The 26,371-nt window shown below is 42.9% G+C and overlaps 2 protein-coding genes across 2 annotated transcripts in view; one reads left to right on the top strand and one right to left on the bottom strand.

Moving 5' to 3' along the window:
- SLC24A2 (solute carrier family 24 member 2) overlaps positions 1-25,715 on the top strand; it is an 85,047-nt gene extending 59,332 nt beyond the window's left edge. The window contains exons 5-11 of the mRNA XM_083420922.1: positions 4,410-4,460; positions 8,557-8,652; positions 10,362-10,438; positions 16,341-16,469; positions 21,323-21,412; positions 22,404-22,570; positions 23,824-25,715. Coding sequence (XP_083277048.1) covers positions 4,410-4,460; positions 8,557-8,652; positions 10,362-10,438; positions 16,341-16,469; positions 21,323-21,412; positions 22,404-22,570; positions 23,824-24,073 — 860 coding nt within the window. The 3' untranslated portion in view covers positions 24,074-25,715. The remainder of the gene's footprint in view (positions 1-4,409; positions 4,461-8,556; positions 8,653-10,361; positions 10,439-16,340; positions 16,470-21,322; positions 21,413-22,403; positions 22,571-23,823) is intronic.
- ACER2 (alkaline ceramidase 2) overlaps positions 1-26,371 on the bottom strand; it is a 130,213-nt gene that overhangs the window by 72,511 nt on the left and 31,331 nt on the right. The window lies entirely within an intron of this gene.

Raw genomic sequence — 26,371 nt, 5'->3', positions numbered from 1 at the left:
ATTGTGGCTGCACCTCAAACAGCTGCTGCTCCCATTCAGAAGGAAGTGGGAAGAGTTGTTATGTCAGGGGTCAAAAACCTAAGGCCTGTGGGCCACAAGTGGCCCAAGGGCGTCGTTTTACCAGCCCACGAGCCCTCCACGAACTGAGCCACCCGCTTGGCTCATCGCTGTGCTAAACCGATGCAGCACAGCGCAGGGACTCGCTTTCGCAGCGCCCAAAATCGCGTCTGTGCAGACACAGATGCTGGAAATCGCAGGCGCTCTCACTCATGTGCGCCCGCGATCTGGCCCACAGAACCAGCCCAGGCAAAGTAAGCCTTGCTGACCCCTGTGTTATGTAGTCCTTCATACAGCTTTTAGACCAGGGGTCGGCAAGGTTTACCTCGCCTGTGCCGGTTCACTCCAGCAGAGATCCCTCCATGGGCCGGATCGCACATGTTTTGGCATCTGAGAATCCGCAGATGTTCATAGAATCATAGAATCATAGAGTTGGAAGAGACCACAAGGGCCATCGAGTCCAACCCCCTGCCAAGCAGGAAACACTATCAGAGCACTCCTGACATATGGTTGTCAAGCCTCTGCTTAAAGACCTCCAAAGAAGGAGACTCCACCACACTCCTTGGCAGCAAATTCCACTGTCGAACAGCTCTTACTGTCAGGAAGTTCTTCCTAATGTTTAGGTGGAATCTTCTTTCTTGTAGTTTGGATCCATTGCTCCGTGTCCGCTTCTCTGAAGCCGCAGAAAACAACCTTTCTCCCTCCTCTATGTGACATCCCTTTATATATTTGAACATGGCTATCATATCACCCCTTAACCTCCTCTTCTCCAGGCTAAACATGCCCAGCTCCCTTAGCCGTTCCTCATAAGGCATCGTTTCCAGGCCTTTGACCATTTTGGTTGCCCTCCTCTGGACACGTTACAGTTTGTCAGTGTCCTTCTTGAACTGTGGTGCCCAGAACTAGACACAGTCCTCCAGGTGAGGTCTGAGCAGAGCAGAATACAGTGGCACTATTACTTCCCTTGATCTAGATGCTATACTCCTATTGATGCAGCCCAGAATTGCATTGGCTTTTTTAGCTGCCGCATCACACTGTTGGCTCATGTCAAGTTGGCTCATGTCATGTTTTTTCCGGCACCGTGGAAGCGAGTCCCTGCACCGTGCTGTGCCAGTTTAGCGCAGCACGCAGATACTCGCTGAGTGGGTGGCTCGGTTTGGGGGCAGTTTGGGGGCCAGTTAAACGACTCCCGTGGGCCACTTGTGGCCCATGGGCCTTAGGTTGCCTACCCCTGTTTTAAACAGAGCCATGTGTTATGAATGTTCCTCCTTTCAACCCCACTCTGAATGCCATACGTATGTCAGAATGCAATTGTGCTTAGAAATTCATGATATATTTGAAAGACAGTTGTAATCAATTGGCATCGCTTGTAGGGTTACAAGAAGTTTTGTAAGGAGAACTATATGAATAATTGCGAAGAGGACTAAGAAGGAGTTTATTTAGGGTTTGGATTTCATAGCAATAACTATAATAATAAAATGCAAAATTAGAAAGGAAGTTAGAAAACCATCAGTTGAGGTTGATGGAAGTCCTAGGCTGTGATAACCAAAGTTTGTTACTGTTGTTTAAAATGGGGTGTTATGTTTGTAAAAAACAATAAAAATTATATTAAAACAAAACAAAACAGAATGCAATTGTGCTTGCATGCATTATGAATGCCAGTAGAAAAGTGAGCCATTTATTTGTTCTTGTAATGATGATGATGATGATTATTATTATTTCTACCCCGCCCATCTGGCTGGGTTTCCTGAACCAATCTGTGCGGCTTTCAACAGAACATTAAAAACGGAATAAAAACTTCAAACATAAAAAACTTCCTTAAACAGTGCTGCCTTCAGATGTCTTCTAAAAGTCAGGTAGTTGTTTGACATCTGATGGGAGGGTGTTCGCAATGGCAGGGGCCACCACAGAGAAGGCCCTCTGCTTGGTTCCCTGTAAATTTGCTTCTTGCAGGGAGGGAACCGCCAGAAGACCCTCAGAGCTGGACCTCAGCGTCCGGGCTGAACGATGAGTTGGAGACAAATACACCAGTCCTCCTAAGATGATGAATTGTGTAAGATGGTTGGGAACCTGTTGTGGGAATGTAATTGATATTGCCTGTGTCAATCACCACGACCATAAAATGTTAAGAGCTGATTCTTTTAATTTTTCAAAAATATAAAATATAAAATTTGAGCATGAAGTCCGCTGCTTTTCTTTGTCAACTTTTAAAAACTTGAAAGACCTGACCTGAATGCAAAACTGCCTCTTTCTTCTCAAGGACCCTTTTAATTATGTTTTTGCTCTGTCCCTTTCCTACTGCAAATATCGTGGGTTGGGGAGTTATGTGAAAATGGTTTTCTCATTAATGAAGCCTTCTGAAGCAAGTCCTGTTTAACCATTGTCGTGGCACTGTTACATTTTAATGCCTACCTGACAGATAGCGCCACGAGGTGTGTTTAGGGCATTCAGGAATCTTAGGGAAGTCAACCGAAAAATCACATTTCCCTAAAAACTCAACAACTTCCTGGTTTCTTACTTTTTGAAGTAAATGCCACGTAACTGTAAGTTCTGAACAGTGGCATAGCAAGCAAGAGACTGTCCTTCTTAAATTGACTATACATTTTAGCCAGTACAGGGATGCACAGGTAAGATACATTTCATATTTATCAGGAAACAAAATCCTCTACTTATTAGCAATTAAGATTGGAAAATCGTCACTGATCTTAATGATCTAAACATTAAGAGAGAGATCAAGTGTTATGGAAACGTGCCTGAACCTAGACCGTTTTTAGAAGAGAACATGCAATCGAAAGAGTTGACTAAAGAGCGAAATAATGGACCGTTGCTGCTATAATTACTTTCTAAGTGCTTCCATTAAAGCAGGGAGAATAACATCTGAAATTCTATTATTAGGTCTCTGCAAAGCTTCAGTTTTGGTAGTCGGTGATAAATGCTCAGAAATGGAATTACCGAAGGAGGACTAGAACATAATGATGGGGGGGGGATCACAGTGTTTCTAAAGAATTTGCCTTAATTTGTCATTATTTTGCACCCCTACTTATCTCATGAATAATATTAAAAGTCATTTTGAACAATTAACTCACCCCCAGGTATTAAAATGAGCTCGTATTTCCAGTTCGGAGTGGAACTTTCCCTTTGAACTTGGAGAGTTCCAACACTGTTTCCACCGTTGATTTGCATCTTATATAATCTTAGCTTTACTGCATTGGTGCTACAAGATAATTCTACTTTGCAGAAGGCTTTTCCTTCTGTTTGATGAAGGGGTGAAGAAGCTTCCTGACTTAGATGTTTTCTTTGAAACATATGCTCAGCAATCGCAGTGCGGCTGTAATGTGCATTTCTGAAGTATTCCTCTTTTATTTAAGTTTTCAGTTTTACAATTACATCGTTTTCCATTCTTATACAGCAGCTCTTTTTGACTTCCCATCCAGTCTGCATGAAAAACAAAACGAAGTATATTTAGAGTATATCACATAAAAGCCACAACCTAAATTAAATCATTAAAAGCCTTACATGGCTCAAGAGCTCAATACCTCTCCCCATAGGAACCGACCTAGACTCTGTGCTTGTCATCCAAGGTCCTTCCCTATGTCCCTGCCCCCCCCCAGAGGTTTGGAGGGTTAAAACAGGAAAACGGGCCTTTTCTGTGGTGGCTCCCAGTCTGTGTAATGCTTTCCCCAGAGAGGCTTGCCTGACACCATCATTACATATCTTTAAGCTCCAGGCGAAGATATTCCTCTCTATCCAGGCCTTCGGCCATTAAATACCTATGGCCTGTTAAATGAGGAGGGTGGGCTGTTTTTTACAATTATTTTATTATTATGCTGTGTATTATGTTTTTTATTATTATGCTGTGTAAATTATGTTCTTAATTTTGTACACTGCCCTGGGGTTTTTGGATAAAAGGTGGTATAAAATTTAAAAATAAATTAATAAAAAAACTTCAATCGTATCCCTATAAACATTAAGTAGGCTTTCACCGGAACGTGTTCTTAGGCATCTTGCAGACTATTGATGCTAAATAAATATTAAATCGTAGCATAAAATTGTAGTTTACAAAAGAAGATTCCCAGAAGGTGAAACTTAAAACGTAACCCTAGAAGAGAAAATGTAATTTCCAGTGACACCCCAAAACTTACTGCGTTTTGTGCTCAAATCAATCTATCCAAGATGCTTACATTAACTACAGAAACAATTTTCATAAATACGTCTCATTTTGACAAGCTGTGCTTCCCTACTCTGCAGAAAGATTATTGCTGTGAATTTTATTGAGAATGTGTGAAAGCATGTTGATTACTTTGAATGTCTGCTGCTTCCTTATCTCTGTGTCTTTTACTATGATGTTGTAGAGCTTGGATCATATGGAAAGCTAAAATATTATGACACAATGACTGAAGAAGGTAAGAAATATTTTGGAATTTTTGTCTCAGCATTTTTTTATACTCTTTTTTTCAAAAAGACTACTGTGATTACTTTTCTTCTTCTTCTTCTTGGGTTTTTTTTTTTTCAGTTCCTCTTTGCATGATTTCACTGGCATAGCGTGATGTGCTACCATACTTCTTAACATTTTTATCAACTCGCATTTGCTGTTTCTTTTTTTATTGCCATACAGCAAATCAGTTTGGCTTTGACATAGCACACACTTCCACCGATCGACACTTTTAAAACTTTGTTCTTCATGCAAACCTGATCATGTCCACAGCAAACCCTACTGAGTTCAGTGGGACCCACTCCCATCTAAGTGTGTAAAAAAAACCACTGTCTTAATGTGCCTAGATTTATTAACGCAAGACACAATGAGACTTATTAATTACACTTCTCATTTCGGATATAGCAAGGCTAGGAGATGACCTTTTGATTTTGCAAACACCTACGTGCAAATCATTCAGAGCTTTATCAAAATATTTGGCTAATTGATGTGAGTGTTTTCATCGAAGTTAGGTGATGTTGTGCAACCCACATTAACAACTGAGATATAGTTTACACCTGTGCAGCCATTTTAAAAATGTAAGCTATGCCCATTAGCAGTTTGCTCCATCTTGTCAGCACACGCAGTCCTTATCCAAAGTTTTTGATGGATGAATGAGAGATGGGTGATGCTACTATCGTCTCCTCCCCATGGCTGAACCAAAGGTGGAACTGCACTGAGAGTTCTTGTAATCCTTATGCAGGGAGGGGGGCAATTGCAAGGAAGAATCCATGGAAGGAAGTGAGGCACTTCCCTCTTCCCTCTCTCATTAATTTGGTGCTGAATGGATCTCGAACGGGAAGTAAGATTGGCATTTTGCCACAAACTATGTCCATTGTTGGACGCGGGTGGTGCTGTGGGTTAAACCACAGAGCCTAGGACTTGCTGATCAGAAGGCCGGCGGTTTGAATTCCCATGACGGGGTGAGCTCCCGTTGCTCGGTCCCAGCTCCTGCCAACCTGGCAGTTCGAAAGCACACAGCAGGTAAACGGCGTTTCCGTGCGCTGCTCTGGTTCACCAGAAGTGGCTTAGTCATGCTGGCCACATGACCCGGAAGCTGTACGCCGGCTCCCTCGGCCAATAAAGCGAGATGAGCACCGCAACCCCAGAGTCAGCCATGACTGGACCTAATAGTCAGGGGTCCCTTTACCTTTTTATGTCCATTGTTAGTGGAAGGCTAGGTAGCAAAAATGTTTTGAAAGTATTGTCCTTAGCTGCTGTGCCTTGGTAATCTTCCACAACTATAAAAATAATTCTGTATAAAGCCTTTTAAAGAGCAGTTACAGATCTATACTTGGACATATCCACCTTAAATTAGCTCCATGTCAAACTTGAAAGATGCTCCTTTCCACCCCACAATTCTTAGAAATGCATGACTCTTGCTCTTCCACATTTGCATGCAGCGAATTGCATTGACCTTCTTGGCTTTTGTGGGCTCCAAAGTTTTGTCGTAGAGATATTGCTGTTCAGACATTGGTTTGCAGCTCTAAAGGTGTATCGGATGACGGAGGCAAAGACAAATTCTCCTTGTAGCTCGTGATTCCCAAGCTCTTAGGGCTCCTGTAGCACTGGAAAAGTCTGTTGTGTGAATGGGGCTGGCTTTTCAAATGCTTCTGGACTTCAGCAGACCCAGTCAGCATGGCCAGTGGTCAGGGATGGTGGGATTTTAGATTAACACTGCCAGGTTCCCCTCCCTTGCTCTCTTGAGTGTCATGCTAAGCGGCTGAAATGAGCACTTTCCCCATTATGGCCCTGGCAGTCAGTGCAACCACTGGCTTTGTTGGGGGATGGGAACAACTACCTGTTCATGAGTCCCTCTGGCTGCAAGAGGAACAGGTGCAATAGGACCCGAAAAATAGGACCAGATTGTAAATAGCCTTTTCTGTTTGTGTGCCTCTTCTGATGACTCCATAATTGATCTGTATCCATTTTTCTACTCATATGCAGATATGTACTCTTTACCATGTGAGGTTTTGTACCTATTATTTAAGATTTGTGTTTTCCACCACATTAGAATGAACTAACTAATGAACAGATGACATCTCATTAATTGGTTCTTCATTTCTCTTTGTAACCGCTCTTTATATAGTCTGGCTTTTGTTTCTTGAAGCACCCATTGATCTCGCTATTACATTATGTTGTATTAAATGCTCCTGTTTTCAAGCTGTGCCATGTTTGCCAAGTGAATTCTTCTGTGTCAAACCAGTACCAACTTTAAATTACATCCATCGGACACTGCAAACATCAAATAATAAAAATGCTTCGGGATTGATAAATCTTGCCACTGGAGAGACGAATTTTATTGATGTCCATCAATTGCCATGCTTACCTTTTATTTGATTACATGATTATATCCAAGCTTTATGCCTTCATAGATAACCTTCTGTGTTCCTAGTCCCAGTTTTCGTTGCTTCTCTGCATCCAGCCATCTTCTGCTCTCCAAAAGCCTTTCAGAAAACCACAAAGGTTACATTTTTAGAAACTAATCTGATCTCAGGAAGGTCTTTTGAGGGGGGCAAAAACCATTGTTGTCTGCATCTCAGAAACATAATGAAAAGGGAAATAGAAAAATATTTCTCTTCCACCACTTCCCCACAAATATTCGGTATTTCCTACTGCCTACCATTATATTTGAGCTATATTCATAAATCACTCCACTACTAATTGAAAAGCAATTGTTAAGATGAATACCGGAAGTCCGTTCTGTGGGCTGATCCCAGTTATAGCTGGAGACACAATCATGTATTCCCCCAACCCCCAGGCAAAGGAGTTGAATGCAGTTGTAAAAACAGATTGCTGCTTAGGGTACATACATTCATTTTTTTACTTTCACCTCTTCTATGTTGGCTTTTCATGGTTTAGCAAATTTGCCAAGTTTTTTTGTCCAAAGACAACAACAGAGCAAAACAAATACGTATATTCATCATGGGACGTATCCTGGTTTGTGCAAAAGACAGGTTCTTATTTTCAGATAAAACAGGAAACTGGTTTGCTGCAAACTCTGGTTTGTTTTACGACATTAAATTTGAATCAGACACTGGTCCATGGTGTTCGCTCAGCCAGCTCCTGCTCATTATCAAAATTCATTAGCAATACAGAGAAAATATATTGTAGGATAATTACAAATGTCATGCAGTTAGGTCTCTGAGTTGCATAAAGGTCTTATTGGGTTAAAGTATTTTATTGATTAATTGATAAGTAAATAGCGTATGATTTGTTGGCTGCATTTTATTGTTTGTGCTTTAGTGTTTCATATGTGTCTTAAAACTGTTGTACGCTACCTTGAGATTCTCAGAGGAAGGAAAAAGAAACATTTTAATTAATTCCCCCCCCCCCCCCGGTTGCATGAGTGAATCTCCAATTCCTCTCCGTCCCCCTTGCGGTATAACCCCCCTATCTGTCCCAGAGGGTTGGGGGATCCTCTGGAAAAGATTTTGGGGTCGGCGGGTGGGCTATAGGGGGAGGAGAGGAGCAGGATGTCCCATTGCTCATGCAGAAGTCAGCTGTGCAGTCAGACAGATATCATTGGTATTCATCCCTATATTTACTAGGTAGGCTCTAGCTTGAGAATGATTTTGCCACAATTAATGCATTAGTCTCTGGGCTGCCACAGGCCTCTTGGGCTGTAATCCATTTAATTTAGTGAGATCTAATGTAAACTTGCATAGGACTGAGCTGTTAGTTGTCTCTTCTGGAATTTGTCTCCTAGGAATGGGGGGGGGGGAGGCGAAGCATAGCAGTCATCCTATTAATAAAAGTTGGTGTTAATTCTGACAGGTTACTTAATTCAGCGTTAATTGAAACGAAATCAATGTACCCCCTTGGTCCAAGTTGCTATCTCTCAGCCTTGCAGGAGCTTCTGATGATACAAATACACACGCAATACTAAGCCACCGTTTTGCAGCTATTCAAGTTGGAAGATATAAGTTCAGCTTGCTGTTTCACGGTGCAAGGAGCTGAGGCAGTAACAGGAATCTGCCACCTCCGATAGCTATGCTTTAACAAATGTGTTTCTTTCTTTCTTTCAGGAAAGTTCAAAGAAAGGGCATCTATTCTTCATAAGATGGCCAAAAAGTGTCAGGTGGAGGACGGTGAAAAACGGAATGGAAGTGTGAATCATGCCGGTAGGCAAAACATAATAATACTTAATTATTTCGTTTGCAGATATGTGAATAGATAGATAGATAATTTATTATGGTCAAAGACCAGCTCACATAACATAACATAATAAAAACAGCATTCATAAAGATAAAATATACAAACGGAGCAGATTGCAGCACTAGCTCATGAGTTAAATTTGAGATATATACATATACCCGTACAACTGAGATTTGGGCTACCATAAAAAAAATTGACCCTGAGGCACCCCAAAGGGGAACTTCAGCATTTCCCTAGTAAGCTATTTTATTCTAGAGGATGATCTGCACCTACAAATCTGGGCGCAGAATCTGGCTACCAGCCAGGTCGTCTTATGATCTTTGCCTAAGAGGAGAGAATTAAATATGTGAATAGAAATGTTATAGAGTACTTTACTCAAGAAAATACCGCATTTTTAAAAATTGAGGTAATACCTATGTATTTATAGTATAATTATTATAGTATAGTATTATTATATATTATATTATAATTATTATAGTATAGTATATAGCATGTGCTTTTTTTGTTGCAAAGAAACCTGCAGCTGTTCTGCACAAGATGGATGGCTCTGGCATTCTCATCTGTCTTCCAGTGCAGACATGCTTTCCTGTATGAAACCCTTGGCTTCTTGGTATATGTGGTGCAACTGTGTTCGCCAAGTTGAAAGCAGAAGGGAAGAACAAGCTTTCCTTCTGCAACATCTTTTTTCCATGCTTGGTTTTATTTAAGCTTAGATCAGCAGTGGGAAACAGCAGCCCAGTGGCCTAATTAGGCCCAGCAAGCCATTTCCCAAACCAGACCTACCTGCCCACGTGATGTGTGATGCAGTGACAGTGAACCCCTTTGAAGGTATCACCTGATGTCATACTAGAATCAGCTGATTGACAGCTGGGCAGTCCCACTCAGCCAGTTCCCCTCCCCTGGCTTAGATAATCCTCTGTGATCACACAGGCTAATGATGGTCAACAAGTTGGCTCATTTGCAACCCACCAGCTGATACATGTGTGTGTCCCCCAATTAAGGGATAGCCCCACATCCCTCATCCACATTCTTCTAGAGACTGGCTAGGAGTCAGAGAATATACTGCAGAATAAGCGGTGCCTTTTATGCCTTCCTCCTTCACCTGTTCACGAGTCTTTAAATTGTGGTATGTGTGAATAGCCCAGGTTTATCCTTGCACCAGTCAGGTCTAGCGGAATGAGAACTAGGAGAATCCCAAAGCACTGCAAATTCTTCCTCTCTTGCGACATAAATGCTTATGTATGGGCAAAGAGGAGCAAATCACAGAGTTTCTCTCTGCCAGTTTCATCTCCTGAGCAGTTCCACCTGAGAGTTGGCTGTGTCTGTAAGAGGCAGATGCACGATAAGAGACTAATTCACTCTGGGTGAGCAGCTGTGTAAACAAGGAGGTGATTGATTAATTAATAGACTTGATATTGGAGCAAAGAAGGTAAAGATTACAAAGATATTATATTAAACTCTGTTAGCATTCAGTTTGACTCTCCTTTAAATGCCACTGGCTTCAGTAGGTTTAAGCTAGACTATTTTTTGTCTCAAACTAACTCTTATATCAGCTAATTAAATACCAGTGCTTAACTGTTCAATGAGTTTACAGATTAATGGTTGAAAAGTAACTGATATGTTCTGAGTTTTGCTTTTGTTTTTTTTTGTTTTTAATTTCTGGAATATGCTTCAGGTGCAAAAGTCGAAGTTGAAGTGACACCACCAAATGACGGAGCTATGCAAAACGGAACGGCTGTTGGAGCAGTAGAGGTTGCTATCTTATTCCTTCCCCTTCTCCCCCCTGTCTCCTCCATCCCTATTTATGCATGATTTCGTGATGCACAGGAAGTACCATAAAAGGGCAAAGAGATTCATAAAATTATGGAAGACTGGAGAAAGAGAGGGAGGGAGGGAGGGAGAGAGAGAGAGAGAGAGAGAGAGAGACTCTTCTTCTTCTTTGTCTTCTTCTTCTTCTTCTTCTTCTTCTTCTTCTTCTTCTTCTCCTTCTCCTCCTCCTCCTCCCTCCTCACTAGAATTCAGTCCTCCATAGGTATAGCTAGTTATCATACGGTGTTTGTGAATTGCATGGACACAAGCTGTAGTGTTGGCCACTTGGTTTGATCACTTGGCCACTAGCTTTATGCCCTCCTCACACACCCCTTAGAAACATCCAGCTGGTCACTGTTGCAAACAGAATTATGGGTGTAGGCCAGGAATGGGGAAGTCCCGATGTTGCCAGACTTCGGTGCCTGTCCTCGCTGACAAAGGACTATGCTGGCTCATCTTCCTCCTCCCTGGACAAAGTGGACCTTTGGTCCGTTTCAGTAGCACCCTTATGTTTTTACCGTACCAAGTCTGTGGGCCCAGGGTGGGGGACGCTTACCGCCTATCAAGATATAACCTATATGCGAGAACAATCCCCTTGGAGATTTAAAAAAGCCCAGTGGTTTCACATAAGCTGATGCAGCAGCAGTGTCGTGTGATACGTGTCAAACTGGCTCTCCAAAACTTCTGAGTGAACATTTTTCTCAAGGTTGGGCCAAAGTCAGCGATGTTTCCTTCCAGGGTGCATTTCTCACGCTTGCCTAGGGAACTGCGTTCACATCACCTGGTTCCATTAATAGAGATTCTTTCCTTGCGCTGAGCAAAACAATTCCTCCCAAGACTGCAGCCTGTCAGCTGTGATTAACTGGATTCATAAAAGGGACACACTTGTGAGTGCAGCTACCTAACCCGCATTCTCTCGTTTTATTTTATTTCTCATTATTTAAAAGATTTTACTAATACATTACAATAAAAAAGATTAATCTAAAAGAAAAGAAAAAGAAGGATACAAAGCCCTCTTTCACAGGTAAATCTTAACTTGACTAACACAAGTTTTGACCCAGAATGAGTTTTTGACCAATGGATTCCCACTTTCAAGACTTCATAATTAGAGTCATGGCAAATATACCTGTGGCTCCACCTATTGATGTGCCTGAATAGTCTTGAAATAATTTCAGCTTTTAAACAAGGCTGTCTTCAAAGCAGACAGACAAAAAAAGACAAAGCACAGTAATTTAATTTTCCATATGAATATTGTTTTGTTATCTTCTTGTTTGCATTAGGTATCACCCAGGACTTTAATTTCAGTTAAGCACTTTGATTTCACTGGGAGATATTTGAGCATCTGTTCTACTCTCCTGTTGAATCACCAGGATTTAAGACTGCTTAGTTTGGCCTGGATCTTGCCCTTTGTCTAACAAGGAAGTGTTTTCTTTAAGCACAGGGAAGAAACACAAAAGGGTCTAGAACTGAACGAATTAATTTGGAAGTCTTTATCCTTCCTGTCACTCAGGCCTCAGAAATTATTCAGGAAGAACAGAGGCACAAGGAAGCACAACTGCATCTCATAGAATATTCTATGTACAGTCGTTGTGTGTCTAGCCTTTTCTAAGCCCACTGGAAAATCCTGCAGAGTCAGGAAGTCTTGTTTTCAAAAGCAAAGTGCTATGTCTGCCTTATTTTGAATAAACTGTAAAGAGAAGGGACCTGACTTTTTGCAAGTCCATACAACTGGATCAAACCATGCTATCCTCTGCCAGTTCTGCAAAAGAAGAAATCAACAAAAATCTGGCATCAGAAATGGCAACATTTAGAAACCAGTGGGTGAGCCTTTTAATTTCCTAGAACACTCCACGTTTTATATGAATGTTGGAGTTCCCTGTCGGAGGAATTTTAGAGGGAGAACAGCGTGTCAGATAGCTGGATTGAGACTAATCAAGAAGTTTGATTCCATCATTTAAGCTTCACTAGATACCATGTTTTACTGTCCCAGTATAGCTGTTAATTGACATAGTAAAACTCTGATGCTGCTGCTATCAGCAATTGCTGTTCCGTATTTTAAGCTTTACACAGAGTTGTGGACATTGTCATGTATCCCCCAGCTGAGATTCTAGGCCATGAAAACTTATTTCACTGACAGCCCAAACCTGTACATGTTTACTTAGAAGTAAGCACCACTGAGTTCTTTGGGACTTACGTACAGGTGAGGTAACACAGGATTAAAGCCTTAATCTGCTGGTCTTTCAGTAACCTTGCCAAGCTGACATAGCTGCCCAATGGCAGATGCTGAACTACTTGTTACACTACTTAACTCAGGCCAAGAAAATCTTGCAAGCGTGTTCCTCATAGCTTCTACTAATCTGAGAGTAGTGTACTTTGCAACCATTTATATTTCATAGAGTAGCAGTGCACTCTAGTTCATTTCCGATAAACAAAAGCTACCACACGTTTTCCAAAGAAAAGGCCATGTATTGCTGTATATTTTCTTGCTGCTGGCATTATAATGTTATGTTCTATAGCTTGGCACTGAGTATGTTTGATTTTTAAAAAGGCCAAAAGTACTACAGGAGCCACTCACTAAAAAAATTAGACTGCCCTATGGAAGATCATCCAGAAATTTTATATACCTTTTAAAAGCACCATTCCCCTGTTAGATAAGCAGTTAAGCAAGTTCAGCTGTAATTGTTCTAACCTGTGACTTCCCTAAAAATAACATTCACTTTCACATTAACATCTCCTCCCACTCAGGCGTGTTCCTTTTTTACCAGTTTCTATGGAAACCAAATCAGAAATATATATATATATATATATACGCATGCCTGCCATGGCAAAGACAACTTCTAGTGAAAAGGGGCAAACTTAAATCCATATTGTTTTCTCTGTGATTAGTAAACAGCTTTATTGAATGACTGTGGCAAAGTGGGTTTTGCTTGATACATCAGAGGGATAACAAAGGATTTATTCATTTCAGGAAAAGTTCCTCTCTGGAGTGTTTTGTCTCCTTGCAATGCATACTGGGCCACTTTTGTCAAAATAGCTTGACTTTTAGCTATGAATAGTTGGCCATTTCTCCCTATCCCATTATTTCTTGGGATCATTGAATGTTTCTAACGAGAGAAACAACTTTTGGGGGAGTGTAGAGTGAGAACATGCATTTAGATGGTGTGGTTCTGTAGAATTGTATCTCTTCAACACATGGGTTGCAGTTCTGCTCCTAAGGTGTATCACATCTGTGTCATCAGCACTGCAACCATTGGTCATTTAAAGTTTTTTCAGAAGAATGAACAGACAGAAGCAGAGCAAAGGTGAAACACGTTACTCCAAAACATGGTTAATGCCAACGAAGTAGGCAAGGAGTGAATTATCACAAGAAAGGCTGGGAGCAGTAGACCATCTCAACTTTACAAACCAGTAAAATTACAGAGACTTTGGCACTGGACTTTAATTTCCCTTTGCTGGGTTGATCTACACAAGCAATTTTTGACTGCTTTTGGGTGGCCCTTGCTCCTCTAATAGTTGTGTAGCAGAGAGTGAGACTTGTCATCATCATCATCATCACTTTTAATTTGTATACCACCTTTCTATCTTACAATACTCAAGGCGGTTTACAAGCTGAAGAAACAAAGAATGTACACCTTATAACAAGCTAATGCAATACAAAAATGTGATAATGAAACAGCTTTAAAATAAGCAATCGACATCAAATAAAGTAACATTCGACAGTCATTAGAATAGTATAGAATAATAATATCAGCATATAAAAATTAAACAGAAATCCGCTCTTAACAATTGCAATAAATAATTTCGAAACGACAATCAATAAAACAAGGGCAAGCCTCAGTGCATAAAATAATACAATGCGAATTGAGAAGCAGAGACTGGAGGGTGGGGCAAGGCAGGTGGAAGGCAAGCTGCATCAGCTGAAAATCCCTCTATTAATGGTTTCAGGAGCCCTGTCCTCGTTTTCCCCTGGCCAGCCAGACTGTGAGCTCAGATCACTGGCAAGCAACCAATTCTGAGAGTAACCTCACGCAGATCACAGTCTCCGCGCAGGTGATTGACACCTGTGGCAGCTAAGCCAGTTTCCCCCGTAGTTCATTCAGCATTGGCAAGGTGAAGGAATGGCTTATGCAACAGGCAGATACGGAATCATGTGAAACACTCCACTTCAGGAGGAAACTGGAATGGTGCATTACGGCAACAATTCACTTACAAAAAGATTGGCGCCTATGACGTTAACATGATGAAACAGCAACTAGACCTGCCTGAAAACAATTTGGAATGGGCTCCTTTGGGAGATTGTGGACTCTCCTTCCTTGGAGGTCTTCAAGCAGAGGTTGGATGGGCATCTGTCAGGGCTTCTTGAGCTGAGATTCCTGCATTGCAGGGGGTTGGACTAGATGACCCTTGGGGTCCCTTCCAATTGTACAGTTCAGTTATTTTACGCATAGTAACTGAGTCACGCTGCTTCAGAATTGCAGCAAAGCTACTCAGTTCAGCAGCGCTGTTGCAAACTGCTGCTGCTGATAATGCAGGAAGACAGCAACATCATGGTTTATAACAACAACAACAACAACAACAACAACAACAACAACAACAACAACAACATATTATTTATACCCCACCCACCTGGCTGGGTTTCCCCAGCCACTTTGGGCGTCTTCCAACAAAACACTAAAATACAGTAACCTATTAAACATTAAAAGCTTCCCTAAACTTCAGATGTCTTCTGAAAGTCTGGTAGTTGTTTTTCTCTTTGACATCTGGTGGGAGGGCGTTCCATGGGTGGGTGCCACTACTGAGAAGGCCCTCTGCCTGGTTCCCTGTAACTTGACTTCTAGCAGTGAGGGAACCCCCAGAAGGCCCTCGGTGCTGGACCTCAGTGTCCGGGCAGAACGATGGAGGTGGAGATGCTCCTTCAGGTATACTGGACCAAGGCCGTTTAGGGCTTTAAAGGTCAGCACCAACACTTTGAATTGTGCTCGGAAACATACTGGGAGCCAGTTTGAAGCAAGACTATTATGGACCAAAACACATGTTAAACTATATCCTAATTGGGAATTAGCAGTTCTGTAGCCTGTACAGGAATCCTATTTCCCCCATCATTAAAAGCCTTGCAGAGTTGTTTAGATTAAGAAATATTAAGTAGGTGCAAAGTTTTTATGGCTGAATTGTAACTGATTCTCCTGTCCAAACATTCTACGTAGTGAATAGCCTCTAGGCTAGAAAGTGAGTTTTCACAGTACAGGTGGTCCCCCCACCCCACAATCCTTTGTGAGCACATGCAGCGTTGAATGGGCTCTGCACTATTTATAGAACACAGAATCACACATTCTGGGCACATGCTCCATTTTTTCAAAGCACCTTTTTAGCCCTTATTGCTGAACAGGAATGGGAAATGTTTGGTGAATGTTCAGGAGCTGGGTGGGAAAGAGGAGGGAGAAGTTTTGATTATTCAGTGCTCTGTGAAGTTTTTTGCTGCTCCCCATTACTAGCAGAAGCAAAGCAAATTCACTGAAATAAGTTTCTGCTGCTTTGTCATCCAAAATCTGGGTTATATCATATTGCAAAAAAATAAATATTTTTTTTAAAAAAGGAAATTCAGTGAAAAGTGTACATAGTTGGGACCCAAGACTGATTTGTAACTATTACCTTTCTTATATCATAAGATGCTAAAACTTGTATAGCTTTTATGCTAGTATTATTATTATTATATTTACTATTACTACCTTTGTTATTATTTACCACCCTTCATCTGAAAATCCCAGGGCGGTGTGCAACATAAAAAGCACCACTTTCCGTTTTGCAGCCAAATTAACATTATCGCAATTTCTCTCCCTTGTAACAGGAAGAGGAGGATGAAGATCAGCCCCTCAGCCTGGCCTGGCCCGACACGCCCCGCAAACAGCTCACCTATCTGGCTATTCTCCCCATCGTTTTTCCATTATGGGCCACCCTGCCTGACGTCAGAAACCCTGTAAGCAGTGCAATGATTCTTCCCTTTTTGTATAGGATTTGAAATATTGGGTATTGTCAGGGAACTGCCATCAGCTCAGAGGCGAGAGGGGGAAGAGCAGCTGGGTTACAAGGAGCCTCCAAAGATCGTGGGAAGCAGCACTTCCTCAGCGGAGGAAGGAAGCCCCGCCTCTAGTGGGGAAGAGCTGCAGGGCTTGGAGGATGCAAGGCAGTGCCAGGACACCGTGCCTGAGCAAAGCGGGGAGGAGGGAGGCCCCCCTTTACCCAAGCCTTCCCTGCGCAGTAGGCTTTCACGCAGAGGCGGGAGGCATCGGTTGGGGGTCAAGAGACTACTCTGCTGGGGAAAGTTTAAGGACCGCCCGCTCTCAGATTCTGCTAGTGAGTGAGCAAGACATGGAATAGAGGCGTTCTGCATTGTAAATGTTTTGCACCAATAACATAGCTGTCAATTTACAGATTTGAAAATAAGGGGCCAGCAGCCTTGAAAATAAGGGACCAGCGGCTAAAATAAGGGGCCTGCAACCTCACCTGTTCCAGGCACTCCAATCTTCCTGTCCTCCTGCAGTCTGGTCAAACTCATGCTGGTAGCTTCGAGAACACTGTCCAACCAACTTTGTAACCAGAGGTTCAACTGAATAGAATCTGAACCGCATGTACCACAAGGCCTATGCAGCCTCAGCGCAACAAAATGGCGTCCAGCATTCAAAAAACCCCTCAGCTTGCATTAACTAGCCACACACAAGGCATTCAAGCTCCACCCCCCAGTCGTTCTTAGGCTTCTTATTGGGTGAGCAACACAGCCAAGCAACACAGTTGGAGCCTCCCTCCTCCCTGACCAGCAGGGAGGGAGGGAGAGGAGCTGCTTCCTTTGAAATTTAAGGGACATCATTTAAGGGCCATTTAAGGGACATCCATCAATAAGGGACAGCAGCGGGACATGGCGCTGGAATAAGGGACTTCAAATAAGGGACACTTGACAGCTATGGCCAATAATAAAGCCTTTGAAAAGACCACTGAGGGACCTTGCCTGATCGCTCTCGAGCAACCATACCGATAGGCATAACAGGTATCGTCCTGTTTCAAAGTAGCAGATCTTCTCAAGATATGTACGGTTGTTAGGGATCTGTAACTAAGTTCATGATCCCTTTGCCTCCGTTAAATTTCTTGGTGGGGAAAATACCCGGCAAGAGTTGCTGCATGAATGACATTTGGTTTGAGCCGTTCTTAACCTGGCAGACAATAGCTGTGAATATATTGCCATTTACCTATGTAAATATTTAATGGCAACCTATAAAATACGGCATGAATAGTCCTTTCATGTTGGTCCCTGTGGCTGTTTCTTTAGATGTCTATTATCAGTACATATGCATAAGAAATAGTCCCCCTTGGATTCTGCAGGCGCCCAACAGTTTGTGTATCCTTCAGTCCCCTCTTCTGCAGAACTTTCTGCATTCATTTGGATAAAGTGTTTTCCATAATAGAATCAAGGCAGCACACCAGTTCTTTCCTGGAAATAAATTCCGTTTTTTGTTTTTAATTTAAAGCCCTTCACGGCCTTGAGCTCTCGTACCTACAGGACTGCCTCTCCGGTATGCCTCAGGGAGGACCTTAAGGTCCATAAATAGCAACACCCTAGTGGTCCCGGGCCCTAAGGAAGTTAGATTAGCTTCAGCCAGAGCCCAGGGCCTTTTCAACACTGGCTCCGGCCTGATGGAACGCTTTGTCTCATGAGACCAGGGCCCTACGGGATCTGATTTCTTTCTGCAGGGCCTGTAAGACAGAGTTGTTCCGCCTGGTGCAATCCAGCCCAAGTTAAGCACGTTTAAGTCCCATTGATTCCCAACCAGTGCAGTTGCTTAACTCTCTAACCACATAAGACTTACACATTTTATTTCAGGCTAAATCATGCCTACATTCTCATCTGAAAGGCTATCAGCTTACAATTGACAGACAAGCCCAAGGATAGGGAAGTGACTACGAATAGGTGTACAAGTCTTGGGATGGAAGAGGAGAGTTCGATATTTCAGAAACAGTTTTGCTAAGAAAGTAGTCCTTGAGCTTGGACATGGAGGGAGCCGAGCAGCCTGGTGAATTAGGATGCTCACCATAAGGAGGTGTTTGTGAATATGGAAGGACTTCCTCTCCTTTAGAAATGCCAACAGTGGTATTTTTTAGCCCCGTTATGTATTTCCCTTAAAGTAGGCTTTAACACAGGGAAGCGGGTGGCGCTGTGGGTTAAACCACAGAGCCTAGGACTTGCCGATCAGAAGGTCGGCGGTCTGAATCCCCGCGACGGGGTGAGCTCCCGTTGCTCGGTCCCTGCTCCTGCCAACCTAGCAGTTCGAAAGCACGTCAAAGTGCAAGTAGATAAATAGGTACTACTCCAGCGGGAAAAGGTAAACGGCGTTTCCGTGCGCTGCTCTGCTTCTCCAGAAGCGGCTTAGTCATGCTGGCCACATGACCCGGAAGCTGTACGCCGGCTCCCTTGGCCAATAAAGCAAGATGAGCGCCGCAACCCCAGAGTCAGTCACAACTGGACCTAATGGTCAGGGGTCCCTTTACCTTTACATGCACAAATGAGCAGCAATGCAACTTGTTGCACCATCATACAGCGTAGATCAGGCATGTCCAAAGTCCATTTCAGGGGCCTAATCTGGCCTGCCGGTTGGTTTAATCTGACCCCTGTGGCAGTTTATTTCCTGGGGTAAAATCCTTAAAAAAAACCTCCATAACTTCAATCCTAATAAAAGCTCAACAACTTTGGGGGGAAATCATAAAAAAGCTCAACAACTTCAATCCTAAAAAAAGCCACGGTCCGTTATTTCATCAATTCTGGCCCTCTTTGAAAAAAGTTTGGACTCCACTGTAGACAGATTAAATATTTAAAGAGAAATTCTCTTAGCAAAGCAGGGCCAGTGCAAACCAGCTGGGATTGAGGAATGTACTAACTCTGATTCAAATGATGTCCCTGTACGCCTTTTTTGTTGTTGTTCTCAAAACCTATTTGGGCACGTTTTCCAAAGAAATCTTAATTAATTCACGTATTTCTAGCAATGTATTCGTGCTGCTCATTCATGCTTTAAGGAACAACTCGTTTGTTTTATCAAAAGTTATTTGGTAGTAATAATGACTGTCACCCCGTTAAAGAAATCTTAGTCAATTATGGATTGGCTTTAATCAAACTGGTAATTCATTCTTCATGCTTTGGGGGACGTGGGTGTATTTTCACAAGTGATACCATTGTAGGAGAGGCATTACCTCCTGTGAAGAATAAATGCATCTTCTTTGATGGTGCCTATCATCTGTAGATGAGCTGTATTCAAAGCTCGCTAGACAGCACATTTTAATAATGTTAATTATTTTTCCGCACGTACTTACACAAAAGCACTTAGAGTTAAAATAATTAACATTATTAAAATGTGCTGCCCGGTTATTTGGGGAGCTTTTGAATTGATTAACCTAATGTTTAAAGGTTGTCGCTCTAGTTTTAATGTATTGCACTTCATAATTTAAGAGCTGAAATGTGCATCAAGGAAATCTAAATTGCTCAGATGAAGCACTGCATATCAGCTGCACTGAGCCATTTAATCTTCCTTCAAGTTGCTGAATCCAATTGGTGTTGTCAGGGTGGAAATTGGATATTTGCTTTATAAAAAATACTTGTCAGCATGTCCTATTGCCATGACGGCAGGAAAGCTGGCCAGTAATAAGGAAGGTGCTAGGTTCTTTCCAATACGCATTACCAAAAAAGTCGTGCATTTTTTCTGGAAGGAAATGTTCAGACGGGAAATAGCCAATAGATAGTTTCAACTAATCCTTTCAGAACCCTTTTGCCATGCCCTCTCTCACATTAGAGATGCAAAGATCTTGTGGAAATGTGCTTCCAAGACACAGGGGCATTTCAAAACTAAAGGAGGGGGGTAACAACATTCAGCAAATTGCAAGGGCCGGCTCCTGGATGCATAAAGGATTAAATTATGAAAAGGTTTATTACAGGAGCATTCCTTCTGATTATTTCTGTCTGCCTTGAGGGATTAAGTCAGAAGGATAAAAATGTGGTTGGGGTGGATTGGCCATGCACAAAGAAGCAAAACAGATTACCGTGTTTTTCGCCCTATAGGACGCACTTTTTCCCCTCCAAAGATAAAGGGGAAACGTGTGTGCATCCTATGGGGCGAATGCAGGCTTTCGCTGAAGCCTGGAGAGCGAGAGGGGTCGGTGCGCGCCGACCCCTCTTGCTCTCCGGGCTTCAGGAAGCTATCCGCAAGCCTTGGGAGCCCGGCGGGAGTTCCCGCTGGGATCCCAAGGCTTGCGGACAGCCAGTGGCGTAGCGTGGGGGGTGCAGGGGGGGCCGGCCGCACCAGGCGCAACTTCTGGGGGTTAGGATTAGGGGGCGCAAATCCATGGGTTAGGGGGCGCAAATTACTTGCCTTGCCCCGGGTGCTGACAACCCACACTACGCCACTGCGGACAGCAGTCTGCAGCCCGAAACCCGGGGAGCGCAGGGGAGCACACTCCGGGCTTCGGGCAGATGTCCGTAAGCCTTGGGAGCCCAGCGGGACTTCCCGCCGGGCTCCCTAGGCTTGCAGATAGCAGCCTGTTCTGGGGGCTGGGGGCTGGGGTCAGGGGAAGCTCAGGCTTCCCCTGCCCAAGCCCCACGCCTGGGGGGGAAATAATTTTTTTTTTCCTTTATCCCCCCCCCCAAAAAAAACTAGGTGCACCCTATGGGCCAGTGCGCCCTATAGGGCGAAAAATACGGTATACATCTGGGAAAATTTCAGTAGAATGCCTCATTTTGTGGACTTTGGACTAGTAGCACCTCTACTTACTGTTCCCATTCTTTCTGTTTTTCAGAGCTCAAAGAAGTTTTTCCCCTTAACGTTTTTCGGATCGATCTCTTGGATAGCAGTATTTTCTTACTTAATGGTCTGGTGGGCACATCAAGTAAGTGAAAGATACATCTCTGTTTTCTGTGTAACCATTCCGGTCTGAAAGTTTCACTATATCACATGCTAATGTAACTTGATACATCTAATGGCTTTTTTACTCTGCTTCTGTACCTTGACAATGAAGCTCTGGATGTAAGGATGGGGGACGGAAGCTGTTTTTTTATTTAGTACAGTTATTTAAGACCTTCCGGGGCAACTTAAAACAGGAAAGGGATATGGAGCTGTAGAACAAGACCATAAAATAAGTAAAACAGCCATTTCAGCATAAAAACAGAACAGGGTACTGAAGAAACCCACCCTGGAAAAATAAAAAGTTCTTCAGCTGCTGCTGGAAAGATGCCAGACAAGTGGTGCCATAATCGAAAAGGCCCTGTATCCAGGCACGGCCCTCTTCATTTGAAAAAGTGCTATAGATCTGTAGAAGAAATTCTGAGGATAATTTTTATATCTAAAAATGTACCTGTGGAGTTGGGGAGCTAAAATAGCACAGTGCTCAAAAGCAAAATCATCAGCAGACCTAACAGCTTGAAGAACGCCAGACCAGCTAAGGGAACAGGTAACAAATGCTGAAAGCCCTTTGAAAGAAGACCATCGGTGTTATTAGGTCAATAAGGAAAGCTCTCTTCATAGATCAGCTAAGACTAAAGATGGAATCACCAAAGAGCAAAGGGAAGGTCTGCTTGGACATGTAACCATTCTTCCTCCTGGCGACCGGCTCCATTAAGGATGTCAGCCCTGAATTAAGCACACAGAGAAACTAGAGCAGGCATAGGCAAACTCGGCCCTCCAGATGTTTTGGGACTACAACTCCCATCATCCCTAGCTAACATGTCAGGGATGATGGGAACTGTAGTCCCAAAACATCTGGAGGGCCGAGTTTGCCTAGGCCTGGGCTAGAGTATACTTCTCTACTCTGCTAAGTAAAGTATGTTTCGCAAAGAAGTGTTTCTCGCTTCCATGATTTCAGCATATTATTTTGTGTTTAGGTGGGAGAAACCATTGGCATCAGCGAAGAAATCATGGGTCTGACGATTTTAGCTGCTGGCACATCGATCCCTGATCTAATTACCAGTGTTATTGTGGCACGTAAAGGCCTGGGGGACATGGCAGTGTCCAGCTCTGTCGGAAGTAACATATTTGACATCACTGTGGGGTAAGTAATGTTTTTCTTTTTTTAAAAAAGCAGCAACACCCAGGTTTAACTTAAGACACAGATTGACACTTCACACTACAGTTATTAGTTGCAGTTCTTTCTTCCTACTTTGGGGAAAAGATGTAAATTAGAAATACGACACCTCAAGGGAAAAGTAGTTTTCAACCTGTGAAAGCTCCTCAAAGTTACTTCTCTTCATGGATTTGTTTATCATTTTTACCACTTATCATACTAAAAATCTCTTAAGAGGTTTACATAGGAACAGGGGGTGGTATTCAAACTAAGTCTAAAGCAGACCCATTGAAAACAGTGAACATGACTTTGTTAAGCACATTCATTTGAAAGGGTCTACTCTGAGTAAATTGAACACCAGCTAATAAAATGCTCTAAAATCTGGATTAAAAACAAGTTAAAATAAGACACAACTGTGTATCACAAATAAAACGTGAGTGGTTTATATTAACAACCGAGCCATACATAAAGGCATGTTAAATGTGACATTCTTACGCTAGTTGGTGTTGGCTTTATCATATAGCTTTCACTGCCACCGTGTTGATGGTGTGGCAAAATGCACTTTTGCTGCCTTCGACCACTGTCCAGAGAATGGTGTGGTGCTCAAGGTGACACAAGCTGGTTCTCCTTGCAGTGGACCTCAGCCAGCAACCTCCTCGTCATCATCTGGGGCAGAAAACCCTTTGCCCCTTCTAATGCACTTGTTGTTGTTTAGTCATTTAGTCATGTCCGACTCTTTGTGACCCCATGGACCACAGCACACCAGGCACTCCTGTCTTCCACTGCCTCCCGCAGCTTGGTCAAACTCATGTTGGTAGCTTCGAGAACACTGTCCAACCATCTCGTCCTCTGTCGTCCCCTTCTCCTAGTGCCCTCCATCTTTCCCAACATCAGGGTCTTTTCCAGGGAGTCTTCTCTTCTCATGAGGTGGCCAAAGTCTTGGAGCCTCAGTTTCAGGATCTGTCCTTCCAGTGAGCACTCAGGGCTGATTTCCTTCAGAATGGAGAGGTTTAATCTTCTTGCAGTCCATGGGACTCTCAAGAGTCTCCTCCAGACTCTAATGCACTACCATTCTCCAAAGAAATGTTTCCGGGCTCCCTACTGTTAGCCTTTCCAATGTCGCCTGTGAGCTAAATCACACTGTCTTCCAGTTGCTAGCAAAGCCTACCTTTGCAAAAGCGTTTCCAATATTCTCTCTCTCTCTCTCTCTCTCTCTCTCTCTCTCTCTCTTCCCCCAACAGCCTTCCTCTGCCATGGCTCCTCTACGCTGTGATCAACAATTTCGTCCCCGTGGCCGTGAGCAGCAACGGGCTCTTCTGCGCAATAGTCCTCCTTTTCATCATGCTGCTCTTCGTCATCCTCTCCATTGCGGCTTGCAAGTGGAGGATGAACAAATTCCTGGGCTTCACCATGTTTGGGCTTTACTTTGTGTTCCTGATCGTCAGCGTCCTTCTAGAAGACAGGATCATCGTGTGCCCTGTGTCTATTTGACAAGGAAGGAGGTGCTGCTTTCTTGAACAACACCCTCCCCCCCCCCACACACACACAAATTGCAAAAGCAAATGCCCAAACCAGAATCAGACAAGAACAAAGAAACAGTCTTGCAAGACAAGATAAGCAACGTCTTTTGAACCCGCTAATTTAAAACAGTGGGGAGAGGGAGAGCTGAAGCCATGAAGTTCAGCTCATACAATTGCTGTCGCTGAACCGTGATGTGGCTGCTTCGGAAACATGGTCTTGGAGAAAGTCCCGCTGCTTATCTGTTGGAGGTATTGTGCATGTATTTTATAACAATGTTAAGCTATTACGTATGCTACACCTAGGATCTGCTCCTGTGCATCTTTCTCTCTCTATCTATATATTAACAAATACATGCTACACAAAGAGAGAGAGAGAACGCAATATCTTATAAACATACAGGAAAATGCCGATATCCATCTTTTGGGAGACGCAATTCTCCTGTTTGGGATTTTATCTGTTCATGTAATGTAACAGAAAGAGTTATCAGTACCCAGTGCTGTCAGCATGAAGCGAACGACAGACAAGAGACGACTCTCCGTGGATCGTGTGCTGTTCCGGTGCAGCTAGCACGTGGCGTGGACACGGAGGCTCTGCAGGTTTGAGAAGCGTGCAGATGTTTAGAGCAGATTAGTAGAAGTTGGGTTGATCCACACACACCCAGACTGTGAGAAATCAATAACCTTTATATGAGGCCAGTCGAGTTAAACAAAAAAATAAAGTTCGGATACTTGCATCTCCTGTATGTTCCTGCTTATCACAGCATTACTCCAGCAGCAAGCAGCTATTATGTACATGTGTGAAAGAAGCATCACAGGTCGCATATCACAGAGGTTGTGCATTGCCTCTTATACAATACTTTTCCAGTGGCGGAAGTTTGCACACTCAGGTGTGCAGCATCGAGGTCAAGCGATGTCCATGCATGTGAGAACCAGCCTTTAATCCCAAAAAGATGCACCCTGGCTTGCTCTGGCTTCCTTAGAAGGATCTCTGCATTTTTGCTATTGTTCTTCATCTATATATATATATATTAGCAAGACATCTTTGAGGTACTCACAGGTAAAACACACACTGAGGATTTGAAGTGTGGACTCCCATCGCCCACAGCATTTACATAAAAATGTACCACTACTAAGTAAATATACTCATTTTGGTAGTGCAGCAATACTGTAAGGATACAAAGTCATTTAAAATGCTGTTTCCATTAGTGCATTTGCCTTGTCATATGAAAGATGCTAGTGTGGCTTCCGTGTAGCTTTTTAAAATAGAATTTCAAAACTGCTCTATGATGGGGACAAGAACAGAAGCGGATAAATCCCATAGGTTATTTCCTTTTGTTACCTGCACTGCTGTGCACACTTCCACGTTCCTTTTCTGCTAAAACTCTGGGGATGTTTGAGAAGGTAAATCATTTCTAGGGATGTGGAACTAAGTGGTTTGAAGCCGTTTTCTGAAATTGCTGAGAAATGTGAAGATCTAATTGGGACAGTGAACAATTAAAGTTTCATCCATCTCCTGTAGAAGCCCCAGGAAGAGGGACAGTAGCAAAGGAGAAGCAAAAGAGGTTTCATATTTACTAAGACTCAGCATTAAATAGAACAGCTGTAAAAAGCTTTTTTAAAAAAACCAGCCCTTCCTTCTACAATAATCAGCACTTATCTGTGAAGCATCTTCTACCTTGTTAAAACTCATGCCATCTCAGTTCCTTGAGTGATTTATTACCAGTGTTCTTGATATCCTAGGTCACCCATGCGCCATGGAAACATGATACTTAAGACCATATAACTGAGGACTCAGCAGATGTTGATGCTGAGCTTTCCTGTTCGTCTCACACTTCCGCTTTCCTTTGTACTCTGTGTATTCATGCATCTGCACATAGCTATAGTCATGCATAGCTATATCCAGGTAAATCACAGAAAACAAGCCTAGATATTAGCCTAGGCATATTAAAACAAAAGTGGTGGAAAGTGAGATAACAAGTGAAAGCAAGAAAATTACCAAATACTAGCAGCATAACTGCTGTTCCTTTCTTGTTTCGAAGCTGCTACAGCATCTTCCTGGGCAAACTTTTGTTTGTTGTTGTTTCCTGGAACATCCCTGGTGCCCTTTTGAGGCCCTGTTTGTTCATTGTGCCCTTTGGGGCTGCATCCAGGGCTGGGCTTGATACTGACACACATACCGCCATGTTGTAAATTCTATGCATGTTCCTTGAGGTTTACTCCAGCTTCCAGAATCTAGCAGGGCTTTCTGCCATCTCACAGGATTGCAGCC

The sequence above is a fragment of the Podarcis tiliguerta genome (assembly GCF_965153285.1).
Source record: "Podarcis tiliguerta genome assembly, chromosome: 17".
NCBI classification, from domain to species: domain Eukaryota; kingdom Metazoa; phylum Chordata; class Lepidosauria; order Squamata; family Lacertidae; genus Podarcis; species Podarcis tiliguerta.
This window is presented reverse-complemented; position numbering and strand designations above follow the sequence as displayed.